The 27,083-nt window shown below is 44.9% G+C and overlaps 1 protein-coding gene across 2 annotated transcripts in view; it reads right to left on the reverse strand.

The window, feature by feature from the left end:
- The window catches only part of ARMH3 (armadillo like helical domain containing 3), a 184,143-nt gene that overhangs the window by 149,161 nt on the left and 7,899 nt on the right, over positions 1-27,083 (reverse strand). For both annotated transcript variants that reach the window (XM_038409086.2, XM_038409087.2), the window contains exons 2-9: positions 17,232-17,343; positions 16,660-16,716; positions 16,353-16,499; positions 15,260-15,367; positions 14,150-14,242; positions 13,317-13,391; positions 11,929-12,015; positions 396-452 (exon numbers count right to left, since the gene is read on the reverse strand). In XM_038409086.2, the coding sequence (XP_038265014.1) occupies positions 396-452; positions 11,929-12,015; positions 13,317-13,391; positions 14,150-14,242; positions 15,260-15,367; positions 16,353-16,499; positions 16,660-16,716; positions 17,232-17,333 (726 nt within the window). In that variant the 5' untranslated portion in view covers positions 17,334-17,343. The remainder of the gene's footprint in view (positions 1-395; positions 453-11,928; positions 12,016-13,316; positions 13,392-14,149; positions 14,243-15,259; positions 15,368-16,352; positions 16,500-16,659; positions 16,717-17,231; positions 17,344-27,083) is intronic.

Raw genomic sequence — 27,083 nt, forward strand, 5'->3', positions numbered from 1 at the left:
ACAGCGAGAAAGCTCCTTTGATTGCAAGGGCCCCTTTGGGCAGCTCACCTCAAGGACACAGAGATGGCTGATTTTAGCACGTTCCTTTCTACCTGTCCAGGTCCTTATTACAACTAAACATTGAATTGTTACTGGATCAGGAATCCATCTCTCTCCCCCAGTCCTAGAAGTTGATTTAGTTGGGGTTGGTCCTGCTTTGGGCAGGGGGTTGGACTAGATGACCTCCTGAGGTCTCTTCCAAACTAATCTTCTGTGATTCTAAGTCTCAAAGGTGCCGCTAGCTGGGAGGCCAGTCATGCTGATGCTCTCTGCTGTAGCACAATCCCCTCCTGGCTAGGTCAAGACACACAAGGACACAGAGCCCAGGAGAAGGTTGCAAGGAGCTAGATACTCACGTTGAGCGTGGCCTCGTCATCTACAATAGAGAGTTTCACAATGTACGGATTCACCGACTGTTAAACAAGAGAAGAAAGGAAAGTTTGGTCTCTGATTTAAAAAAAGCCTACTGGCTATTCAGCAAAGTTTCCACAGCTTCCCCTGGAGGTTTCTTCCCACTGCCCCCTCCACACATACACACAATGCAACAGCAGCCATTCACTCGGGGCTCTGGCTCCCCTCCATCCGCTCAGCCTCCCAAGGAATTGATGGTCTTTCTGGCTTTGCCCTCGGTGAGACGAGCCACCACTGGCTCAGCTATGCATTCAAGATTATCTTTTATTATTAGCTTGGCAAACATCACCCAACCCTTTCATTACTGACTCGTGGCCCCGTGCAGCAGGCCCAGGTAGTGATGCAGAAACTGAACGTTACCACAGTCTGAGACTTCTGACTGTGCCAATAACTGCTCGAGTGAGGCACCAGGGAAGGCCTGATAATGTTAAGGACCCATCTATCACAGACTGCCAGGACTAGAGCTCAGTCCTTCCTAGTTCAGACTGCTGAAAGCTTGGAATCCAAGGAGCATACAAATCATCTGTACCAGATGACCGGAGGATAGCTAGCAGAATGCCAATTTTTAAAAAAAGGCTCCAGAGGTGATCCAGGCAATTACAGGCCAGTAAGCCTGACTTCAGTACCAGGCAAATTGGCTGAATCTAGAGTAAAGAATAGAATTATCAGACACACAGATAAACACAATATGTTGGGGAAGAGTCAACATGGTTTTTGTAAAGGGAAATCATGCCTCCCCAATCTACTAGAATTCTTTGAGGGGGGTCAACAAACATGTGGACAAGGGGGATCCAGTGGCGATAGTATACTTCGACTTTCAGAAAACCTTTGGCAAGGTCCCTCACCAAAGGCTCTTAAGCAAAGTAAGGAGTCATGAGATAAGAGGGAAGATCCTCTCACAGATCAGTGACTGATTAAAAGATAGGAAACAAAGGGTAGGAATAAATGGTCAGTTTTCACAATGCAAAAAAGTAAACAGCCGTGTTCCCCAAAGATCTGTACTGAGACCAGTGGTGTTCAACATATTCATAAGTGATCTGGAAAAAGGGGTAAACAGTGAAGGGGGCAAAGTTTGCAAACAATACAAAATTACTCAAGATAGTTAAGTCCAAAGCAGACTGTGAAGAGTTACAAAGAGATCTCACAGAACTGAGTGACTGGAAAACAAAATTGCAGATGAAATTCAATGATGAAAAGTGCAAAGCAATGCACTTTGGAAAACATAATCCCAACTATATACACAAAATGATGGGATCTAAATTAGCTGTTACTACCCAAGAAAGATCTTGGAGTCATTGTGGATCGTTCTCTGAAAACATCTGCTCAATGTGCAGCGGCCGTCAAAAAAACGAACAGAATGTTAGAAACCATTAGGAAAGGCATAGATCATAAAACAGAAAACATCATAATGCCACAGTATAAATCCCTGAGACACCACCACCTTGAAAACTGTTTGCAGTTCTGGCAGCCCTCTCTCAAGGAAGATATATTAGAAATGGAAAAGGTACAGAGAAGGACAACAAAAATGATTAGGACTATGGAACAGATTCCAAATGAGGAGAGATTAAAAAGACTGGGGCTGTTCAGTTTAGAAAAGAGGCGACTAAGGGGGGGATATGACAGAGGTCTATAAAATCACGAATGGTGTGAAGCAAGTGAATAGGGGAGTGTTATTTATCCCGTCACATAATACAAGAACCAGAGATTACCCGATGAAATTAATAGGCAGCAGGTTGAAAACAAATACAAGGAAGTACTTCTCCACTTGATGCACAGTCAACCTGTGGAACTCCTTACCAGGGGATGTTGTGAAGGCCAAAAGTATAACTGTGTTCAGAAAAGAATTAGATACATTCCTGGAGAATAGGTCCATCAATGATTATTAGCCAAGATAGTCGGGGATGCAACCCCATGCTCTGGGTGTCTCTAAGCCTTTGACTGCCAGAACCTGGGACTGCACTACAGGGGATGGATCACTCGATAACTGCCCTGTTCTGTTCATTCCCTCTGAAGCACCTGGCTCTAGCCACTGTCGGAAGACAGGATCCTGAGCTAGATGGACCTTTGGCCTGGCCCAGTATGGCCATTCTTATGGTCATCTGAACTCCCAGTTGAAGAAAATGTCCAGACTAAGCCCCTGTAGAGAAGCCACTAATATTTCAAATAGCATTTTTCATTAGTAAAATATGTTTGTTTATGCCAAGTTGTTTACCCCGTCAATGCAGAGACTAGCCAAGGCAATTTGGGACTGGCTCAAACAAACAAAAAAGGGGTAGGGGAAGGTTATAAATACCCAGCAAAGATCCTTCAGATGCAGTCTCGATTTATCAAACATTTTATCACTGAGTTACCCAACTTTACAACTAGCTTGTCAGAGATGCAGTGCCTTGCTCAAGGTCACACAGTGAGTCAGGAACAGGGCAGGGCAGAGCCGAGCCCACTCCCAAGCATTCAGCTTCATGACAATTAAATTTCCTCTTCAGTTACATTTAGGAGTTTAAACCTAGAGGAGATGGTATATCAGGACAGACCAATGGTCCGGGTAACCTGGTATCCTGTCTCCAATAGTGTCCAGTACTATATGTTTGAGACAATGGCAGAAAACCCCCACAGTGCACCTCACTGAGCAACACTACCTCATGGGAAAAGAACAGAAATTTCTGGACCCCAGCTTATGCTTTGAGGCTGGAGGAAAGAGCTCTTTGAATAACTGCATATACCATTCTTCATATAAGCATAATCTTCAAAAACTAAATAAAGTCTCTGCTTCAGTAATATCCTGTAGCAGTGAGTTGCACCAGTTGTTGATTATATGCAGCTGACAACCATTTCCTTTTCCTTTACCTTTCTTGAGCGTGCTAAGTTCACGTATTCTCTTGCTTTACTACTAGAAGGATGGGAAACAAGGAGAATAGTCTTCTCAACACCTAGTATCACTTTCTAGACCTCTGTCAGCTCTCTCCTTATTCACACCTTTCCAAACTAGAGAGACCAAATCATTTTAACTTCTCCTCACAAGGAAGCCCCTTCTCATGTGTCTAATTAATTTTCACTGCCCTTCTCTGAGCTTCTCATCTTACTCAAAAGCCTTTAACAAGATGAGGTGATCACTTGGGACACAGCAATCTAGACACACACACCCCATTGGTTTATATTATGGTGTTATTCTCTATTCCTTCACTCCCATTTCTGAGGACTGTCACAGCACACAGAGAAGACTATTTCCCTGAGCTGCCCACAATGAATTATAGAACCGTCCCCTACTCTGAGATGTTACAACTCATTCTGAACCCACCCATGTATCTGAGTAATTCCATTTCTTCCTTTCGGTGTGCATTAGCTCGCACTATGATCTATCTGAATTGACAGTGAGTTGCCCAGATACCCATTTACATTAGGCCTTCCTGGCATTCCTCGCTCACCCCTCATCTCTCCCCAGTTTCAGTGTGTCCTTTATTTTCTCCTGCAAGAGACTTTTGCTCAAGTTTTAGGAGAGTAAATAAATTACACCTGCCATTTTCCTATCTCCACCTGTGGGTTCCAGCCTTAGAAGCTAGGTAGGAAGCATTTCTGTAAGCTAGAAGTACTGAGAAGCCACTAGAACATCACTGGTGTAGTACCAGGGGGGCTGAGATAGATCTTCAGCTTCCAACTGCCTCTCCTGAGAGAAAACAGAAAAATATTACCCCAGCACTCTGGAGGAAGCTGATCTTTTCTAACCACGACCTTCACAGAAAAGCATTGCAGCATTCACTCTATTCGCCAGACAGGAGTTAGAGCCTCATTCCTGGAGATGATACACACTCAAGGGACATCTCTTATAAGCTACCTAAATCAATTACTGATAAATCATACAGAAGCAGAAACGAACACAGTCAGGGAACCTCACAAGGACAGGGCGGCTACATCCTCAGCGGAGCAGAACCTATGCAACCAAGTGACCAAAACCATTGTGAATTCCTCCATAAGCGCAGCAGAGCGAAAGCGACTCATGCACTGACCACCCAGCTTCTTAATAAACCAATGGAAACCAGAAATTCTTCAGTAAGAAAACAAAGGAGAAATACAGACTAAATCCATACAATCCCAACAATGTTAAAGTTAGTCATGCAAATGCAATCCAGAGTCCATTCATTTATGCATTCGCTGCACTTGTGGTGGAATCATACAGCTGTACAGCCACTCCTGCAATTCATCCTCTCCCCGGCCCGAGAGTCTCGCTCTGCAGCCAGGCCTTCTAGGCAGGGAACTTTGGCCCAAGTAATGAGTGGGGGCAGAGCCATTCATCTCCCTAAGGATATTGGGGGCACAGTTTTAGACCCTAGCTCCCTCACTGCTACTGCAACCACCAAGTAGCTGCAGCCACAGGGCAACAGAGAAAGGAGGAATCAGGAGGGAAAGGAGTCACCCAGCATGCTAAGTGGAGCCTCCAAGCTCCTTGGTGCAAGCAGGGGAGTGGACAGAGAAGAGGAGTGTGACCTGTTGAAATGGAAACTTGGCATCCCCCATGCCACTCTAAAGTGAACAACTGGGGCTAAGGGCAGGGAACAGATCGAGAGCCCAACTCCTCAACCACGCTGAAAGTTCAACAGTTGCAGAAGATGTACAAAGCTGAGACAGAGACCAAAATATCCCAGAGCTGGGAGAGGGAAAAGCAGAACCAAGAACCAATCTTTTAGGCTGGGGATTGTGTGAGAGTTTTGCAGCTAACAACCAAAGTAACACTACCAGCTAATTAGAGAAACAGAGGAACCGAAACAAACGGAGAAATAAATCCCCTTCAAATGTTTGACTCCCCTCAAAACCAGTGATTCCCCTGTTGTATAAGAAAATGTGACGGGTAACTCATTTTTCTAAACAGACCAATTTCAAATCATTCACATTTCTGATAGAGCTCCTATCAAACAGCATGTGCTCCGACTCTCCTTTTCCAATTCCCTTTCAAAAGATGTGATAACAGATTTCCTGCTCCCTCCTTGCTAAAGGGTCTTTTCAACGAGCGATTGATTAGTTGGGAATAGTGAAACTCACTAGACACATCAAAGTGCTGCGATGCACCGAGCCCTGCACAGATACAAACTGTGTTTCCGCAAACACGGTCTGCAGATATAAAGCAGATATCCACAGATTTGCAGGGTGCTAGATATAAAATTTGGATTCACGGCCATCTGCGATCCTCAAACTTGGTCCATGGATATCTACAGAGTTGCAAGGCTCTAGCCATGCAAACAGTAAACAATGCAAAAGAGAAAAATATTTTAGCTAACATCTTTCAGTTCTCCTCATCTTAGGCAACATTTGTAACTCTAGTAAGCACAACATTTCCAGGCAGAAAGGTGATTTTTCAAGTTGATGTGGTTTTTTAAAGGGATATATCAACTTAAGTCCTGAATTTCATTTTTTCATCTACTACCCTCACAAGTAACATGTCAGATAGCTAGAAATAGTACAGATTAGAAAAAAAACATTATTCTCCCTCTTTGCCCAAGTCTATTTTCTACCTTCGACAGGCCCGTGTATAGCTAATTTCATTGCCTCCCTTGTGTAGTCAATGATTTCATTTCTCCTGTTCACGTGAGTCTTTCACAAGGCAACAAGGGAGAGTGAAATATTTTCTCTGAAATAAGAATGATTATAAAACTACCAGGAGTGCCAGAGGTACTTGGGCAGGTATTGTACCTGGAACTACTTTAAACTCTGTTTCTGAACAATACTAGATTTCAGGCTGATGTTGTCCCTTTATAGTTCTGCATAAAGAATACACATCTTTTCAGTTCCTATAACAGAAGCTAATCAGAGAACTGAGATATATAGTGCATTTGCATTGGTTATGAAATCTTGGATGGATATTCCACATGGAGGTGTAAAGGAGACTAGGAAACAGAGATCCCAGAAATCTGAAAGAACATGTTCATACAAACACAGTGGTGATTTCTTTAGAGAGACCCTCAAAACCATAGGCAACTAATCAATTCTCAGCCCAATTAGATTTCCGTAAGCAACTGGAACAATAATTTAGCAACCTACGAGACACAAAATAAAAGGGAACTGATAAACAGTAATACAGTCAAAGAGACAGACAGGAATGCAAAAGAAAATAAGCCATGAAACAATTTGATGTGCTGAGAGCCAAGCACCAAACAATCCAAACTCTAAAAATGCCCAAGTAAGGCAAGGGAAAGATGGCTAGTCTCCCCCACAGCCAGGATAATTGCTGCATTGTTGCAGGCAGAGCTGGTAATACAGAAGGCTGCCTGACACTACCCATAAGATGACCCTGCTTTCAGTTGCTTTTAACTTTGCCAAACTTTGTTTGGGCTGAAATTTTCCATGCCGGGTGTCTGCCTCAGGCTGATTAAGAAGAGAATAATGTCAGCAATTCATTCATGTTGGATGCCCAACTTGAGATGCCTAGGGCCTGATTTTGCAGTGTACGTCGCATGGTGTGGCATTTTATATGTTCACAGCCCCCGCCAACTTCAGCTGCGGCTGGGAGTGCTCAGCACTTCTGCAAATCAGACCCTTGGGGCTAAGTCAGGCACCCAGAAAATGAGGAACAAACCGTTAGTGACCCCCCCATGAAAAGTCTGGTTTAAGAACGGCCCGCACACACACAAACTCTGTGGTGCGCAGGAATAGAATCCAGCTCTCCAGGGCAGCATTCGACTGCCTTCTCCATGAGACCATCTTTTTTCATCCTGCAACACTCTGCCTCATTCACTGCACACTTTCCAATTTTTCCAACGAATGAAGCAGGAGTCCTACAGACAACGGTCTCCTCCATTACACAACCCTGATTCATGCCCAGAACAAGTCCATCCTGTGCACTGAATGAGGCATGGTCCTATGGAAGAAATAATGTGTGATCATGTAATTAAAGACTGTACGATAATGTATATACAAGGGGGTTGAATCAGATTGCCCAGGCAAACTAAATTCTGTCATCTCCTAGCTTCTGAATGCTTTGCAAGCTTATTATTCTTTTAATGAACATAAGAATGGCCATATTGGATCAGATCAAAGGTCCATCTAGCCCAGTGTCCTGTCTTCCGACAGTGGCCAGTGTCAGTGCCCCAGAGGGAATGAACAGAACAGGGAATCATCAAGTGATCCATCCCCTGTTGCCCATTCTCAGCTTCTGGCAAACAGAGGCTAGGGACACCATCCCTTCCATCCTGGCTAATAGCCATTGATGGACCTATCCTCCAGGAACTTATCTAGTTCTTTTTTCAAGCCATTTATAGTCTTGGCCTTCACAACATCCTCTGGCAAGGAGTTCCACAGGGTGACTGTGCACTGTGTGAAAAAATACTTCCTTTTGTTTGTTTTAAATCTGCTGCCTATTAATTTCATTGGGTGAACCCCTAGTTCTTGTGTTACGAGAAGGAGTAAATAACACTTCCTTATTTACTTTCTCCACATCAGTCATGATTTTATAGACCTCAGTCATATCCCCCCCTTAGTCGTCTCTTTTCCAAGCTGAAAAGTCCCAGTCTTATTAATCTCTTGTTCCGTACCCCTCATCATTTTTCTTGCCCTTTTCTGAATCTTTTCCAATTCCACTGTATCTTTTTTGAGATGGGCGACCACATCTGCATGCAGTATTCAAGCTGTGGGCGTACCAGGAATTTATATAGAGGCAATGTTCTTGTGTGTAATTTCCTATGGTTTTTAAAGAGCTGACTGGAAAAACAAATTCCATAATGCGGAACCACACTGAACCCCACATACGTCAGAGCAGGACCACTATCTTGTTCCATACAGGTTCTTAGCTCACCCTAATCTCTGCAATACCTGAGCACATTCCAGCTGCTATAAGTGATATGGTTACCATCTCCACCCATGGATGGTTCTCTCTCATTTGCTCCTGGGAGAAGAACTGTGTGTGCTGTGGAGTGTTCTGTTTCAGCAGGGCGGGGCATTAATGTACATGCTGCTCAGTGTTTACATGAGAGGAGGCAAGCTGAAGACATGCCCCCTGAACTGGAAGGAGGTGGCTGGTCCTTAGTTTCTGGGAGAGTTCATTCCATGGTCCTGGGCTGATCCCCATGAAAACACCATCTTCTTATGGTAAAAGGTTCCAGTCTGCTTAAGGAGCGGGGCTGTCAGCTACGGTCTTCAACCAGAGCATTAGGCTCTTTCAGATGTGCTAGACCGGGGCATCCTGAGGTAAGGATCGAGATCTCGGCCTTGACTTTCTAGTTCATGGGAAGCCAGTGCAGAGAGCAGAGGAGAAGTCTGATGTGCTCACAATAGCCCAATGGCTGAGGAGATGCACTGCAGCACCTGGGCATACAGGGTTCTACAGAACACAGAGCTGGAAATTGTTCGCTTACAGCACAGATGTCCACCACTTGTGCCACATGAATAACTTGTAGCAGCAGTAAGCTGTTATCCTCTAGATCAGGGGTAGGCAAACTTTTTGGACCGAGGGTGGAGAAACTGTATGCAGGGCTGGGGCAGGGGGTTGGGGTGCAGGGTGTGGGAGGGGGTGTGGTATGCAGGAATGGGCTCATGGCAAGGGATTGAGGCAGAGGAGGGGTGCGGGGTTTATGAGGGGGTTCAAAGAAAGGGGTTGGGGTACAGGAGGGGTGCGAGGTGTAACGGGGGCTCAGGGCAAGGAGTTAAGGTGCACAGGGGTGCAGCAGGGGGCTCAGGACAGGTAGTTGGGGTGCAGAAGGGGTGTGGGGTGTGGCAGGGAGTTGGGGGGGTGGGGTGCAGGAGGGTTCGGGCTCCGGCCCAGCGCCGCTTACCTAAAGGGGTTCCGGGGTGGCAGCAGGGCACACCGGAGACCCACGCCACGCTGGGAAGTGGCCAACACCATGTCCTTGCGCGGCCCCTGGGAGGGGCGGTGGGGCTACAGGGCTCTGCGCACTGCTCGTCGCACCTCCAGATACTTCCTCCGAAGCTCCCATTGGCCGCAGTTCCCCGCTCCCGGCCAATGGGAGCTGTGGGGGGCGGCCTGGAGGCAAGGGCAACGCACAGAGCTCTCCCCCCCACCCCCGAGACGTGGTGCCAGCCGCTTCTGAGAGCGGTGTGGAGCCTGCGGCAGCACGGGGGGCAATCCCGTGGGCCGGATCCAAAGCCCTGACGGGCTGGATCCAGCCCACAGGTTTGCCCACCCCTGCTCTAGGTGGAGGGGGAAAGACAGTTTGCTAGTGGAATTCCTAGCCACTTGCTAGACAGCAGTGTTCAGACTCAGGAATCCGTGATTCAATTCCATGGACTAGATGTGTGTTTTGATGGTTATAGAACTTTTGTCCTTGATTCCCCCATATCCCTGTCTGACCCCACTGGTCCTATCCATCCCACCCCCAACTCCTGTCCCTGCCCTGCTCCTCACCCATTTGCACGTGAGTTAGGCTGCTCTGTCCTCCTCCTCCTTGTTGCCTGGGCACTAGCAGGTGGCACTGACAGCATGGCTCTCCCTGTTCTCAGTTCTGGTGACTAGCACAATAGTGACCTCCGGCAGCCCGGAGAGTTATTGCAGGACGAATCCTGCTCAGCCCCTGCATCCCTGGGCTGCATCAAGCTCAGGTGGTCTGCAGGGATGATCAGGAGCTATGAGGGGTTGGAGCATGCTCAGTGCAGACAGAATCTTTGGAGACTTTAGCTGCCACTAACAAACTTCTGCTGAGCATGTGCAAATAGAGATTTTCAGAGGCTTATAAACTAGTCAGATGTGGGCAGAGTTTCATGGAGATGGTGAAACGCACCACAGCCATCCACAGCCAAATTTCAATCCCTGCTCTAAAGCACAGAGCCACTTCTCAACAGAACAATATAGGAACTGTTTTAAATGGACAAAACAACGTATTTTTCCCTAACATTGTGTATGAAATGGCTGAATCCTTAAAAAAAAAAAATTCAGCCTGAGGCAGACACCCAGCCTGAAAACAGTTAAAGTTTATAAATGGCAAAGTTATAAACAACTGAAAACATGATGTTATAATAGAAAGTGCTCAGCAATCTTAATTATAGGCATCACTATCTGCACCACGTGTAAGAAAGCTGATTCATGTTGCCGTCTTTAAGTTGATCAAGCTTTAGTTTTGTGATGCTGGTGTTGATGCTGTATTGTATTACACAGAATTTTAAGGCAAAACAGAACCCTATCACAATTTGACACTTTTAGTAAACACTGACTCATCAACCTTAGTGTCCCAGGGAAATTCTAACTTGAGAAATTGCCTCAATTCCCCCTGCATTTCATTTAGATATGTCATTCTTCCTCTGCGTCTTCATCTGCATCTGATTAGCCCCTAGCATATTGTGAACACTACAGCAATATGAACACACACAAGGAAACCTTAATATATACTCTCTCTTCCTCAGTCAGGAATGAGGTCAGATAGAAACATATCTGTATTTCATGATTAGTGCAAAACTTAAGAGTCCAGAACTCATGTTTCCAAACAATTGAATTCAAAATCCCGACATTAAGGAAAACTCTTAAGACAGACAATTATAATATCATGCCTCATGTAAAGAGACACTGACATTTCACATGTACTTTAACATTTCTTTCATTTTCTCTCTCAAGAATAAGATCAGCAGAAAAAAAACTTTGTAGAAACACAAGCAGATTACTAAATAAAATATCCCAGCTTGGAAAAGGAAAGGAGAATTATGTTTCTTGAAAAGAAGGCAATTAGAGAGATGCAGAGCCACATTTCTCATTCTCCTAAGGAGTTGTAGGCTGTGATATTTCAGCTCATGCTGAATTCAGTCACATGACCAGCATCTCTCCGGAGAGTTCTAAATTCTTTTGACTTGATAGTCAGCTCCAAATCACATGTCCCGGGGTCTGAAACTCAAGGCAACTCTATAACAACTTGCTTCTCTTTGGAGAAAATATATTTTACACACACACGCACGCTACACATAAATGATTCTTTCAAGAGGCCTTCCTGCAAATCAAAGTAAAGTATTTCCATAGATAAAGTGCAAATCCCCTGAACAGCTTTCCTTTGTACTTGTATATAAATAACTGTTTGAACACCTGCACCTTTGTAGATACATGTACATGTAAAAGAAACATATAAACAGATACTGTCAAAATGGGATGGGGAAATTACTGACGTATTCTCTGCCAATGAACATGCAGATGTTGTGCCCAGCTCCTGTAATTGTCTGTTTTTACCCTGCTAAACGTTTCAATGCCTTTTTCTAGAAATTGTATGGATGGCAACACTGCAGCTCTTGTGCAGAACCTTACAACAGCCGGCCAGGGCGGACTCACGCAATAGAGAGCCCACCTTCTGAGAGGAAACAGATTTTAGTCTCACCGCACCGAGGGCTGTTCTCGAAACAGTGAATAAAAGGAGGGTTTAAAGAGGTATCAAGCTGTCTGAGCAATGGTTGGCCTTGCTAAAATACAAGTGTATTTAGCATTCACCAAGGGCTCGCATCCCAAAGACAAACCGGCTGAAGAAAGACATCAGCATAACGAAATGGCTCTCTGCACCCAACACCTACCTCATACTTTCTGTAGTTAACTAGCAAAGCAAGAAGGACAACAGCGTCATAACCATGCTCCCGGCGACTAGGTGGGTTGGACAGAATCTGAAACAAGAAGCAGAAATTCATCATGTTACCCAGTAGTTGACTCTGAAACACAGCTAGTTTCCTGAAGAAGTAAGGTCAAGCAGAACAATATGTAACATATCAGCATATTATGCGCTAAGTGATGTATGAGTAGGGCCCTACCAAATTCACAGCCGTGAAAAAAGCATCACAAATGATGAAATCTGGTCTCCCCTGTAAAGTCTGGCTATAGTAGAGGAGCCGCGATATTGCTACCCTTACTTCAGAGCTGCCTTCAGAGCCAGGCAACCAGACCAAAAAGTAGCGCCGCCACCAGCATCAATGCAGAAGTAAGGGTGGCATGGTATGATATTGCCATGCTTACTTCTCCACTGCCGCTGGCGGGGAGCTGCCTTCAGAGCTGGGCGGCTGCTGACCAGGCACCCAGTCCAGAAAGCAGCGTCACCACCAGCATCAGTGCAGAAGTAAGGGTGGCATGGTATGATATTGCCATCCTTATTTTTCCACTGCTGGCGGCGGTGGCAGTGGCACCGGCACCAACTTCAGAGCTGGGCTCCTGGCCAGCAGCTGCCGTTCTCCAGCCGCCCAACTCAGAAGGCATCACAGAAGTAAGGGTGGCAATACCACAACCCCCTCTACAATAGCCTTGCAACCCCCTGCCTGACCCTCTTTTGGGTGAGGATGCCCACGCTTAAAACACTGTGAAATTTAAGATTTAAATATCTGAAACCATGAAATTGAAGATTTTTTAAATGCTATGACCATGATATTTACCAAAATGGACCATGAATTTGGTAGGGCCCTATGTATGAAATTTAAAACAGTGAATTGCAACGCATATAAGAAACCAGAGACAGCCAGTTATGTTCACAGGCTTAGAGAGAGCAAAATGTCCCAGCCACAGCATCACCCAGCACTGGATGTGACAGTATCTCAGTATATTGCCAGTATATACTTCTCCTAAAAAGCATACCATATCAAAAGGGGAGAAAATTGCTGGAAATACCCAGGCTGACCGTCATAATAAGTTCCTCTAGTCTAGAAATCCTCCGCGAAATTAGACCCACAGAGCTATTCACCTGCTTTCTGAGCATAAAAGACAAGTGTGACAATCTTAAAAGTCCAACAGTGACTGAAACCAATAGACTGGCATAAGGAGGCAGCAACATTATAAAATCTACCACCGAGCTAGGAGTAAGAGGTTGACATGTAACACCAGTGAATCTCTGCTGTATTTAAAGCACTGAACAGTAAATGTACCGATTGAAGTTTGGTACTATGGGAAAAGACCTAACCAGCCAGAGATGAGAAACACCTACCTGTAAAATAGCTTCAAATATACTGTTAATCATCACATATTCCAGGATCGTGTTCTGGCTGATGTTGTCTGTCACCTGAAAGCAATCAAAGGCTTTTTAAAACGCTGACTGAAGCACCATAATCCCTAACGTTCTGTACCTGCCTCCAGCGTGCACGGAAACGGCACGTTCCCCTACTGAACGTGCACTCTAAGTTCATGTGCACTCAGCAAGGCAAGAGTCCAGGCAGGATTAGAGCAGAGCAAAGTGAGAATAGCCGTGCAGGCTCACCCTCCTCCCAGCACCCCGACTCCTTTCTTGTGTGCACCCCAGTCACTGCATCTGCCAGGAGCGTCTCAGACTCTGTGCAACACAGGAAACTTCCACACTGCTGCGTGTAACTCACTGTCCCAGGGACAGACCAACTTCCTTACATACTCATCACACTACCACAGAAAGAGTAACAGCTCCCAGGCCCCTTCCCCTTGCAAGGGTAGAAATGGCTGAGCCGGCCTGGAATCATCCCAGTACCAATTGAAGAGCACATCTGTGCCTCAGGACAGGCCAGCCCTTCGCTAGCCAGCAGCAGGACTGCCACCCGGGGCTCTTTAACGTAGCTGCTCTCTAAAGGAACAATTCTGGAAATGACACATGGCCATTAAAGACACTGATCAACTGACACTGCAATGTCAGCTCAGGAAGAAAGATCATTCTAGAAGCAGCACTTCCAGCAACCATACCCTGTACCACACTTTGTCCTCTGCACTCACAGATCCTCCCCGTCCTTTGGTCAGTTCGCCGGCATACCTGCCCATCAAGGTTTCTCAGCGAAACGTCAGTTTTGTGTTATTTACCGTTACCAAGCAGAGAAGCAGCTTCAGACACAAACTCTTCAGGCTTTCGGAGCCTTCTGCACAAAGCAGCGAGTCCAAACTCTCCATCAGATTCTGAGGAAGGACACAGTCACAATAAGCCTTCATGGTCTGAATCCATCAGGTTACATATAGCATGCCAGTCTAGCTATCAAACGCTGAACAACACTAAAATCCCCCCCTCAGCCTTGTCAGGAGTCAGGGAGGAACTGGTACCAGCCAAAATCTAGGCCACATGTGACTTTAACTTGCTGGATCACGTCAGTCCTTACAACACATTTGCCCAGTTATCCCACCACCTCATTGGAGCTGTTCCACAGCTAACCATCAAATCTTATTATTCATAGAAGGGTGAACTGTGTTACAAAAAGCCTTATTAAACTGTCCCCTTCCATCCCCCATGGCAGGAGGTGGCACTCAAAAGTAATGTACGTTCCAATCCTCTGAAGAGCCTCCCCACCTTGTAACTGATTTACAGATCAGACGCCAGCATGGACAGAGGCATTCTGACCTCTGACTGCTATAAACCAGACATGTGTACCTAAGCAGCCTAGCAGCAGGACAGAGTTTGCCCGTGGATAGTTCAACGCTGTTCAAGCAACTACACTCACTAGTAAAAGATTCAAAGGTCAGACACTGGCTGAGTTTACGCTAAGTTCCCACCCACCCAGCTGTACCGAGGGAAATAGGAGCACTAAAAAAGATTGCTACCCCCAGCACTTGGACTCGATACTGGGGTAACTGGGTGGAATTTTCCAGCCTGCGTTATACAGCAGGTCAGCCTAGATAATCTAACAATCCCTTCTGGCCTTAAATTCTATTCATGACAATCTAGGAATCGACACATTGGCGTGAACAGAAAGGTACGACCTCCCTCCCTCCATCATTACATTAGATTTGTAATGAATTACAAGCGCCCTTGTGCTGGGCCTTCAGCAGGCAGAATACACCGGGGCAGCTGCATTTAATAATTTGCTTCAGTGTTCACACACGCACAGACGCTTCTTCATAACGGCAACTGTCTACAGAGGACATCCCTGTAGTACAGGGCTGGCGAGCAGCAAGCTGCTCCTCTGACACCAGGACCCTTACCTTCATGCACAGCTCTGCTCTGTCAAAGCCCATGAGCATGTTGATGATGTCAAACCCAGAGGTGGATTTGTTCTTCTGATGGACGCCACGAATCAGCGCACATAACGTCTGTGAAGGAAAGAGGGAAGGAAGCAGCTGAACACAGGATGTCAGGCCACACCTACGACTCGCCCCGCAAACCCCATTCCAAGCCCTGCTCCCGGGACTGACAAAGAACAGATGCTTCAAGGGCCATCATCAATTTAGGTCCCATTACTGTCTGAACTCTTCCCTTCCCATTGTTCTATGTAACTCCTCAGATGGGGAGAACTCGGAGATTAGAGAAAATACACATTTTTCCAGTGTGCGCATTTGACAGCACCATGCAGACAGCCATTCTCACTGCTTCACCTGTACAGTCAGACAATTTCCTCGGCTTGCATGGGTGCCCCACACACCAACAAGGGAGACAGACACATTTACAACCAGAGAAGTGTAACTGCCAAGGCCCAGAAGGGGACGCTGAGCCAGGGCAGCACCTGACACTCTGTTTAGCAATTGTTGGTGTTCCTTTAAAAAAATATATTTCTAAAGCATAGAGCAAAATTGCTCTAAATGTCCCTAAGATATGGATACAATCTCATCAGACAAGCCATTGTCTAATAAGTCTGGTCTCTTGTACAGACTTCACTCCACCTTCTCCAGAGCTTTATTTCATTTCCTCTGTCAGGAAACTCAATGAGGGGCAGGGAGCAGGTGGGGGGGAAGAGAGAACAAACAACCTTCTCTTGAACTACACTTCAGCTCCCAGCCAGGTTACCTGTTGCCCTGAAGGGTCCCCTGCCTTCCTCCCTTCCCACCCCATAATGCTGGGGGTGGTCTTCCTCACAATTCCAGAAACCCAGAATTTGCATTTTAAAAGCAATTTACATTTCCCAAATTAGATAGGACTGTGAATGTCTCTAACCCACAAACGGAATAAATAATAAAAGCTACCAGTGAGAGGCCACTGCCTCTCAGCCGTGCTAAAGAAACTAGCACAAGGTGCTTGACAATATCAATAAGCAGAAAACTGGCCCACTCACACGGGCTCCCTAGCCATCAGATCTGGTACCTGTAACGCATTGACCACTCGGATTGGGTGCTCTTCTCCCAAGGCCTGGATGCAGTGTTGGAACAAACAGTTAATGTTATCTTTTATCTTCATTAACTCTTCTCCATCCAGAGACTCCAGCTTGCTTTCTAGATATTCCAGGTTCACCTGTCAGGTCAAGGAACGAAGGAAAAACCAATTAATGCATTTCCTCCAGCCGCTGAAAGGAAGTGGAGATCCACAGGTAAGCAAGTCTCTGCCACATCCCAGGCCAACCAAGCAAAGGCGAATCAAAAGATAAGAGGATGGTTTTCAACTCTTATGGTACCTTCATGAGGAAAAGCTCCTCCCAGAACCGAGGGCTGCATTTACTGGGGTCCTCCGTCTGAAAGAGAAAGGAGACTCCATGAGAAAAAACAGTACAGCTAGGAGAAAGGCTAAGCACACCGACAGAACATCTGTTTAAATAGTTCAGACTCCGGAAGACAAGGTTATTCACCTGTCACTGGAGTTCTCCACGTACAATATACTGCCAACACAGATTCCCAAAAGCGGGATTTGCAGAAGCAATTCTCGCCTGAGAAGCTTTTGTTCTCCTTTTTGGTTTGGGGGAGAGAAGATTCCTCACAGCTCCTCACTATGGAGTCCCTTCCTCCTACTGCATTGGCTCCCCTGGCTTGCCACTCCCTTTCCTAACTTCATGGCCACCACATTCTAGATCCCCGGGGAACACCACACAGTGAAACTGAAGGAGGCAGCAGAGGACGGCATGTCATTTGAGACCGTTATGGGACAGCCTGGCTTTGACAGAAGTGTGCCCTGTCTCACGGAGAAGAATCCACCACATGGAGCTCTCTCGGCAAACCAAAGGGAAAAAAGGAAAAGGGACCCAGTCCTTACCATGAAGATCTCATCGTACATTAGCACAACCTTCTCTTTCAGTAGTTTCTTGGAGGCTGAAGATTTCCAGAGCAGTCCGCCTTTCTTCTCTGCTTGGGCCATGGTATACAGCCTAGGCGTAAGAACAGAGACCAAACTACTGAGAACGCAGGAGGTGACAGTGTATTGCCACAGCACCTAGGAGCTGTAGTCACGGCCAGGACCCCATTGTGCTAGGTACTATACAAAGAGATGGTCCCCTGCACGGATGTTTTTCCCCCAAGTGCTCTGTCTGCCATAACCCTGATATCTCTATACCCTAGACTAAGATACTAACAGCCACTAGCACGCAGGAAGTTGGGGGTGGGGGTTAATTGCCACACAAGATACTGAATGAGACCAACGGTCCAGCTAGCCAGATCCTAGTTCAGTTTCCAGCACCAGATTGCTTCAGAGGAAGGTGCAACAAACCCTGCAGAATAGATATGGAATAGCCTGCTCACAAGGAAAGTTTCATCCTAACCCGTCAGTCAGTGGTTGGTTTGTGGCCTGGAGCAGGAAGGCTTATGTCCCTTCCCGCCTTTTTTTTTTTTTTAAATTAAAGTCCTTACTATAATCTTGCTGAATGCTTGGTCTCAGTGACATCTTGTGGCAATCAGTTCCACAGACTGTGTGAAAAAGTAATTCCTTTTATCGAATTTAAACCTGCTGCCTACCAATTTGCTTCAGTATCCCTTTGTTCTTATGCTGGGAGAAAGAAAGCAAAGAAATGCCTGATCAACCTGCTCTACGGCATCTATTATTTTGTATTTCTTTCCTGGAAAAGTGGGTGGCAAACATTACAGTGCATTACTCCGCTGAGATCCCAACCAAAATCCAATGCAAAATGTTCGCCCACTTGTACGAGGGCTGCAAGGATTTGCCCCCCATATCAAATGCTGTGTATTCATGATTTTTCACTGGGTCATTGGGGCTTCACAGAAGCACGTGGTTCTGCCCCAAGAGATCCAGTTACAGGATCGGGGCCTAAGTTTCTAATGAGCTGTTAGGAAAGAGAGTGTGCCATGAATGGAAATTCTCTCCTTGTTCCCGAAAGCTAGGTAGGTTGCAAGATGCCTGACAATTGATGGTCACAAATACCTAGCAACATTACGTATTAAAGAGGATCCTTTCTCAGAGCAAAAGGAATTTATTTTCCAAAATTATAAACAGGGTCTCTATAACCCAGGAACGGCTTGGTGCCAATTGGTGCCAACACAGTATTCCTGCCAGCAAGTCAAAGTACTATCAATTGGATGAATGGACTATAAGGTGGACAGAAAGCTGGCTAGATCGTTGGGCTCAACGGATAGTGATCAATGGCTCGATGTCTAGTTGGTAGCCAGTTTCAAGTAGAGTGCCCCAGGGATCGGTCCTGGGGCCACTTTTGTTCAACATCTTCATTAATGATCTGGATGATGGGATGGAATGCAGCCTCAGCAAGTTTGTGGATCACACTAAGCTGTGAGGAGAGGTATATACAATGAAGGGTACGGATAGGGTCCAGAGTAACCTAGACAAATTGGAGGATGGGGCCAAAAGAAATCTGATGAGGTCCAACAAGGACAAGTGCAGAGTCCTGTACTTAGGAAGGAAGAATCCCATGCACCGCTACAGGCTGGGGACCGACTGGCTAAGTGGCAGTTCTGCAGAAAAGGACCTGGGGATTACAGTGGACGAGAAGCTGGATATGACTCAGCAGTGTGCTCTTGTTGCCAAGAAGGCTACAGGCATATGGGTCTGCATTAATAGGAACACTGCCAGCAGATCAAAGGAAGTGATTATTCCCCTCTATTCGGCACTGGTGAGGCCACATCTGGAGTACTGCATCCAGTTTTGGTCCCCCCACTATAGAAAAAATGTGGACAAACTGGAGAGAGTCCAGCGGAGGGCAATGAAAATGATTAGATGGCTTAGGCACATGACTTATGAGGAGAGGCTGGGGGAACTGGGGTTATTTAGTCTGCAGAAGAGAAGAGAGAGGGGTGATTTGATAGCAGTCTTCAACTACCTGAAGGGGAGTTCCAGAGAGGATGGAGCTAGGCATTTCTCAGTGGTGGCAAATGACAGAACAAGAAGCAATGGTCTCAAGTTGCACTGGGGGAGATTTAGGTTGGATATTATGAAAAACTGCTTCACTAGGAGGGTGGTGAAGCACTGGAATGCGTTACCTAGGGAGACGGTGGAATCTCCATCCTTAGAGCTTTTGAAGGCCCGGCTTGACAAGGCTCTGGCTGGGATGATTTAGCTGGGGTTGGTCCTGCTTTGAGCAGGGGGTTGGACTAGATGACCTCACAAGGTCTCTTCCAACCCTAATCTTCTATGATTCTATGTTAGAGGGCACTGGGGGTGCACAGAGTTTGACAGGTATCCCCTAGGTCAGACGAATGCATATTAAGTTTATCAAAGGGTGGCATGTGAGGTCTCCACGAAGAGCCAATAGCCCACTGGTTGCATAATCACTGTGAAACGTGCAGATGGATACTGTTTAACGAATTGTGTATCCATACTGAAAATTATGTTCTTATGGTCTGAGAGTTAAGGAAGGTCACCAGATGGGGATAAATGCTTCTCTCTCTCACTCACTGGTCATGTGGGTTGTGTATCATCCACTCCACAATGGAGGCCTGTCTACAATCTGAGCTGGATGCTAATCAAGAGATTGTGAAATGGACAAGAAAGAGGTATAGGGAAAAACAACCTGCAGGGGAGATCCTGGTTAGCAATGAAGACAAATGGGGGGGGGAGAGGTACCCCCCTGCATCTTTCCACTGAGGAGACAAGAGGACAGTGTGACGCGTCTCATGAATGGAAGATCACAGCCAAGCTTGGCTGTAATAAACTGGAAGGATTTGGGCTGAGCACAGCTGTATAAGGGTTAACAGTAACTAAGTCAGTCAGTCTAGGTTCTAGAATGTTGTTTCTATTTTACATGTAACCATTTGTTTCCAATATTTCTACTTTTCATTTGAATCCCTACTCTTTATTAAATAAGCTTTTGCTTGTTTTCACAATAAACACACCCAAGTGCTGTGTGGCAAGTGGCACTGCGATCTCAGGTGTAACTAGTACGGTCAGGGTACCGATCCTTGGGGAGCAGCAAACCTGGGAGTTGTTCATCAGGCCATGGGCTGGACATTCGGAGGTTGGTGTGCGCCTATTGCGAACCTGCAGAGGGACAGCAGAGCCTGGCAGGCTCAGAGGGAAGTGCTTGTGTTGACCATGGCCAGTGGAGTCAAGGAGCTGACACACGGCAGGCACAGACCTCAAGCTAAGGGCAGGGTGTAGCAAGATGCCTCACACTCCTGGGTATCCCCAGGAAACATCCCAGTTCCCTACATTAACAATATTCTATTTCGTTGTTCTGGTTCTTCCTCATGCTGATGATTTGCCCTTTATTCACTATTGATAGTTGCGTTGTGCCAGCTTGACTGTTGTATAAAGAAACAATCATTGCCCTGCTCTAGTGATGCGTGCTCTGCGATTGTTAAACGTACCACAAGGTCTGGGCGTTCGATTCCTCAACCTTCGGAGGTACTCACAGCCCTACGTCTAATGTTGCAATCAATACAGCAATTCTGACATTACACAGTGTATGGTATTGATTGCAAATTACCTATTTACATCGCTTCATATGATAAACATTTCCCAAGCAAACACTGAAACGTTTTAGCAACCTCCTAACCGTCTCTACACATCACACTGGCGCATGGAGGGAACGTAGTATCTCTCCTCGCTCAAACCCCAGGGGTTCTCCTGAACTCTCTGCCACTCTCCCCACACCCCCCATGGGGGTTTTACAGAATTCCATTGCTCGCAAAGGCAATACGCCCAACAGCGCAGATTAGAGCTGAAGCAGCCTACAGGGAAAGAAGGGCAGGCGCTTGCGGCAGCTAAGTCAGCAATGATAAATTATGCGCACAGAGGTAAGTGCACTGCAGTACATTTCTGGTGCCCCTTGAGCTTCCCAAGTCTGCAGTCATGGAGAGAGCTGTGGAATTAAGCTTCCAAAGCAGAATGTCTGGACTCCTTCAGAACATAAGAACAGCCAGACTGGCTCAGACCAAAGGTCCATCTAGCCCAGGATCCTGTCTTCTGACAGTGGCCAATGCCAAGTGCCCCAGAGGGAATGAACAGAACAGGGAATCATCAAGGGATCCATCCCCTCTCGCCCAGTCCCAGCTTCTGGCAAACAGCCACTGATGGACCGATCCTCCATGAACGTACCTAGTTCTTTTTTGAACCCTGTTATAGTCTTGGCCTTCACAACATCCTCTGGCAAGGAGTTCCACAGGGTGACTGTGCGGTGAGTGGAAAAAATACTTCCTTGTGTTTGTTTTAAACCTGCTGCCTATTCATTTCATTTGGTGGTCCCTAGTTCTTGTGTTACACTTCCTTCTTTACTTTCTCCAAACTAGTCATGATTTTATAGACCTCCATCATATCCCATCTTAGTCGTCTCTTTTCCAAGATTCCTTCCATGATATGTTCAAAGAGCAAGCTACCTTTCCTCAAAGAGCAGATTTCAATGACTAATGGGTGTCCGTTTCAGAATGGAGATTTGGATTTCATTTACTGCAGACACAGGGCTTGGAGTGCCTCACAGAACTGTGAATCACAGTAATTACTGAACCACATCTTACAGCTATTGGACCAGCACTTTTATAGCCTGGCAGGCCCTCCGTTCAATTAAGATCTGGGGGAAGTTTAAGTCAAACAAACTAGAAAGAAAACATTGTTAAATCACCTTGATGGCTTCCCTCCTCGAAACTCTCCATCTCTTTTTAACTGTGTCATGGGAAATAAGATGTCTCCCCAATCAGGAAAAATAATTGGAAACAGAAAGGTTTCTATTAGCAAACAAATCAAAACCGATGCCACTCTGAGCCTGGAGTACAGATCTTGCATGAGATTACCCAAAACAAGCTCTCCAACTGGAATCACAAGTCTCTGAATCCAAATCAGCACGCAGCCCCAGTGCACAAACACATCTGTCAGTGTGCTTCTAATTGGATTACAGCTAATGAATCTCAATGTCAACACTAATAAACTAACTTGCAGTGCTCCTGGGTCTGTGTTCTTGCACCAAATTAAGGACGGGGGGGAGGGGCAGGTAGAGAATCAATACACTCGATGTACATGCTGCAGACCAAAAGAGAGGTGAGAGGTGCAGTATGTTTTAGCACTCTTCTCACGCATCTAGAAAGACGGGAGATTCTAAACCCCATGTGAAACAAGTGCTTGCTGCCAGGCCAGCATCAGAAAGACGAGATCATGTAAAACTCCAAGTCTTTGTCAAGATAAGAATAGGGATTTGGCATCTCTTAACCTGAGTTACAGGGAAAGCACGCAGAAGATTGCTAGAGGCAACAATTAAATAACACCTTTGTTTGTGATTTGTTATTCCAGGGACTACAAATGAGCATGAGGAGGAACCAGAAGAGAAAAGTTCAACTCTCCTTTCATTCCAAAGCACCTGGTCTCATCACCTAGGACAATCAGCCAGCACTAACGGATTTTTGTTTTCATTTTATGCAATTATATGATGCATCTAACTGCAAGAAATAGATATTTTCGAAATTAAAAGCTGCACTTAGCCACTGGGGGCTTTCTAAGTACCTGCAGAAAAAACTGAACATTCCTATAATCTTGTTGTTGAAAATTTTTATACACGATAGAGATGCTGAATTAGCAGACTTTATAAACAATGGGACTAACTGGCTGTAGTTAACAGAGCTATTCCTTCAAACAGATTACTGATGTAAAGGCATCGACACGTTTTCATACTCCTGAGTTCATAGGGACAATTCTATTAACACTATTAAAGTACTCCTTTTCTTTTTGTGAATACAGACTAACACAGCTGCTACTCTGAAACCTTCTATTAACACGCAGCTGCTACAGCTGCGTGCCCAGGAGATCTACCCCACAGAGCTGAGAGAGAGCTGCATGGGAATGTTTAGTACACCAGCCACTTCACTGCACAGCTGTAACAAGGCTGGTTCTGGCGGGACCCAACTGAGAGTGCCAGTTCAGGACAAATTGCTTCAAGCAGGGCAAACCTGGGGTTTCTATGCACACCAAGGCAAACCAAACCAGCCAAACAGAGAAGAATTTGGTTTTACCCCACTGGCTAACCACAAGTCACACAAGCAATTCCCTTAGACTCTCCAGTTTCCCAGTATCACCACTCGTGATGGGGACAGATGTTTATGAAAACCAATACCCCAGTAAAAGAAAAAAGGTTCTCTCGATCCCAAAGGACCAAGCCCCAGACCCAGGTCAATATACAAATCAGATCTTACCCACAAATCACGCTGTTGCCAATCCTTTAGAATCTAAAATCTAAAGGTTTATTCATAAAAGGAAAGAAATATAGATGAGAGTTAGAACTGGTTAAATGGAATCAATTACATACAGTAATGGCAAAGTTCTTGGTTCAGGCTTGCAGCAGTGATAGAATAAACTGCCAGTTCAAATCAAGTCTCTGGAGTCCATCCACAGCTGGGATGGGTCATCAGCCCTTTGTTCAAAGCTTCAGTGCAGCAAAGTCCCTCCAGAGGTAAGAAGCAGAATTGAAGACCAGATGGAGGAACTGCAGCAGCTTTTTATAGTCTCTTGCCATGTGGTCTCTGCTTTCTTTGTCCCAAGGACAAGCTGTCCCTCACATGGCCTAGAAAAACCTCAGAGTTCTGTCCATAGGCAGGTCCCTGCATACCTTGCTGAGGCCCAAGGCATGTCTGCCTTCTCTCAATGGGTCAATTGTACAGCTGATGGTCCTTAATGGGCCAGCAAGCAGGCTAGGCAGAGCTGACACCAACTTGTCTGGGGTGTCCCCCCAGAAGCATTGCATAAGTTTGAAAAACAGACAGTATAGAGCCAATACTTATATCTTTAAATACAAAAATGATACATGCAAACAGATAGCATAATCATAACCAGCAAACCATAACCTCGTCTTAGACACCGTATTTGACCCCTTTTATACAAGATTTGGTGCCACTGCAGGATCTTGGTTGCAACAATGTTCTATGCGGTCCCAGTTCAAGTCACAAGAGCAGAAGATTCAGGACACTTCATCTGGGACTAAAGAGACATGGCATCATGAAAGTGGAAACATAAAAGCCATGGCAGTTAAGTGTTCATGCATAAAAGCCTTGCCTGCACTACAAAGTTTACCCATTGCCAACATTGGGCTCAGGATGATCTGGCGCTGGATGTGCAGCCAAGCACAATGCAGGCTTAGCACATCTACCACTAATTTCATTTGAGAATCCACAGCAGAGTTCCGCAAACCAAACTTGTGACGTACAAATGAACACACTATTAGTAACTTGTCACTAAAATACCCACAGAAATTGCAAGCAAAAACCTTAACAATGTTACGGTTGGGGCTTTGATCACACAAACTTGGCCAGCTAAAACTATGATTTCCACAAAGATGTAATTCAGCCCCCTCACAAATACATACTTTGTTTTATTGTATAGAGTACGTCTCTTGTAATGGCAAAAATAATATTACTGTATATGACTTTAACTATAACAACTCTAAACTCCATGTATCAAACTTGTGGTTACTGGTCGATCCATATCTTTCAATTTCCAGACTTTGGTATGTACATCTCAATGTAAACGTTGCATTAGCATTGCTTTGCATTTTGTTTCCTTGTCTAACAAACCTGAATGTTTTTGTGTTTGTGAGCAATCGCACACTCACACACACAGCTACACATCCCAGTACACAGTCCTAGAAATAACCCATTGCACTTTTTTTTAGCATGCAATGCTCAATAACCACATTCTTGTTCACCACTGCAGCGTCAAACTGGTTTTCAGAGCTGGGAAAGACACTGCAGGGTATGAACTCTACATTAGTCCAAAATCCAAGATTTGTTTTATAGAGTTAATATTCAATGGCAACAAATACACTGAAAATCATGGACTTAGTTGATACTCGCTTTAAAGTCCAATGTCTTTCAACCTGTCACTGCTAGAAAGGCTGGGCTCACCCATACAAATAATTTCAAGTCTAGTGAAAGCTTCCTAGCATCAAGCACTGACTGCTAGGTCCATACCAATCATGGTTTGTTTTTAAACTTATTTGGCAGTTGTGCAAATACAAAACTAGCCCCTGCATTATGAAGCACAGAGCTGTCATGAAAAGTGACTTTGTCGAGGTCCCACTGTGAGGCTCCAGATCGGTCATCTCTCAGTAATTCCATTGCAAATGTGCCCAGTTTGCAAGTAAAACAATGTTTTTCCTAACCCACAGCCCTTCATGTTCCCCCCACCCCAGTCTGTGAGGCTGGATTCTTTTTACTGCGCAAGTCATGACCCGTAATAAAGATTCTGCAGGCCAAATTAAGCCCACAATGACACCTGTTTCAGAGTAGCAGCCGTGTTAGTCTGTATTCACAAAAAGAAAAGGAGTACTTGTGGCACCTTAGGACTAACAAATTTATTTGAGCATAAGCTTTCATGAGCTACAGATGAAGTGAGCTGTAGCTCATGAAAGCTTATGCTCAATTAAATTTGTTAGTCTCTAAGGTGCCATAAGTACTCCTTTTCTTTTAGTGACACCTGTGCAACTCCACTATCTACAAATTAGGCTCTCTGTGACACCATCATGACCCCCGTTGTCTTTATATTAAACCCTGTATGATCCCAGAACTGATCACATAACTGAAAATTAATGGCAGCTTAGGTATGAATGATCATGACTTGGTCACACTTACAATGTGCAAGCAGAATAAAGTCCAGTCAAGCAATATATACACACATATTATATATATATATATATACACACACACACACACACGGTTCTTTAATAGAGTCAATTTCACAAAGCTGAAAACAATTATGAGCCGAATCAGCTGAGAGGTAGAATATAATCCGAAAAATGTGAATAACTGGGAATCATTTAAGAACACCTTACTAGATGAAGAAAAAGCCACTATCCCACAATTGAGGAAGAAGTCTGTGCTGGGTAAAAAACCAACCTGGGTTAAGAGGGGAAGCGAAGGTAGCAGTAAAAATAATAAAAAATAATATATAAGAAATGAAGGAAAGCAGAAGTTGATAACAATTAATATAAAACAGAAGTTAGGAATTGTAGAAAATTGATAAGGGAAGCCAAGAGACACAAGCAGAAATCAATGGCCAGCAGATATTAAGGACAATAATGAGGTTTTTTAATATATTAGAAGCAAGAAGAGTCCTGATAGTGGTACTGGTCCATTACTAGATGGAAATGGTAGAATCATCAATAATAATGCAGAAAAGGCAGAAATGTTCAATATATATTTCTATTCCATATTTGGGGAAAAAACAGATAATATAGTCTTATCATATGGTGATAACACTCTTTCCATTCCACTAATATCTCTGGAAGATGTTAAACAAAAGCTACTAAAGTTAGACATTTTTAAATCAACAGGTCCAATTAACTTGCATTCAAGAGTTTTAAAAGAGCTGGCTGAGGAGCTCATTGGACTATTAATGTTAATTCTCAATAAGTCTTGTAGCACTGGGGAAATTCCAGATGACTGGAAGAAAGCTAAGGTTGTGCCTATTTTTAAAAAGAGTAAATAGAACAACTCAGTTAATTATTGACCTGCCAGCCTTATATCAATCCTGGGCAAGACAATGGAATGGCTGACACAGAACTCAATTTATAAAGAATTAAAGAAAGTTAAGGTAATTAATGCAAATTAACATGGGTTTATGGAAAACAGATCCTGTCAAACTAACCTGGTATTTTTTTTTATTTTTTTTTTTTTTTAAGAAATTACACGTTTAGTTGATAAGGGTAATAAAGGCATTTGACTTGGTACG

Source organism: Dermochelys coriacea, chromosome 7 (genome assembly GCF_009764565.3).
Source record: "Dermochelys coriacea isolate rDerCor1 chromosome 7, rDerCor1.pri.v4, whole genome shotgun sequence".
Taxonomy (NCBI): Eukaryota; Metazoa; Chordata; order Testudines; family Dermochelyidae; genus Dermochelys; species Dermochelys coriacea.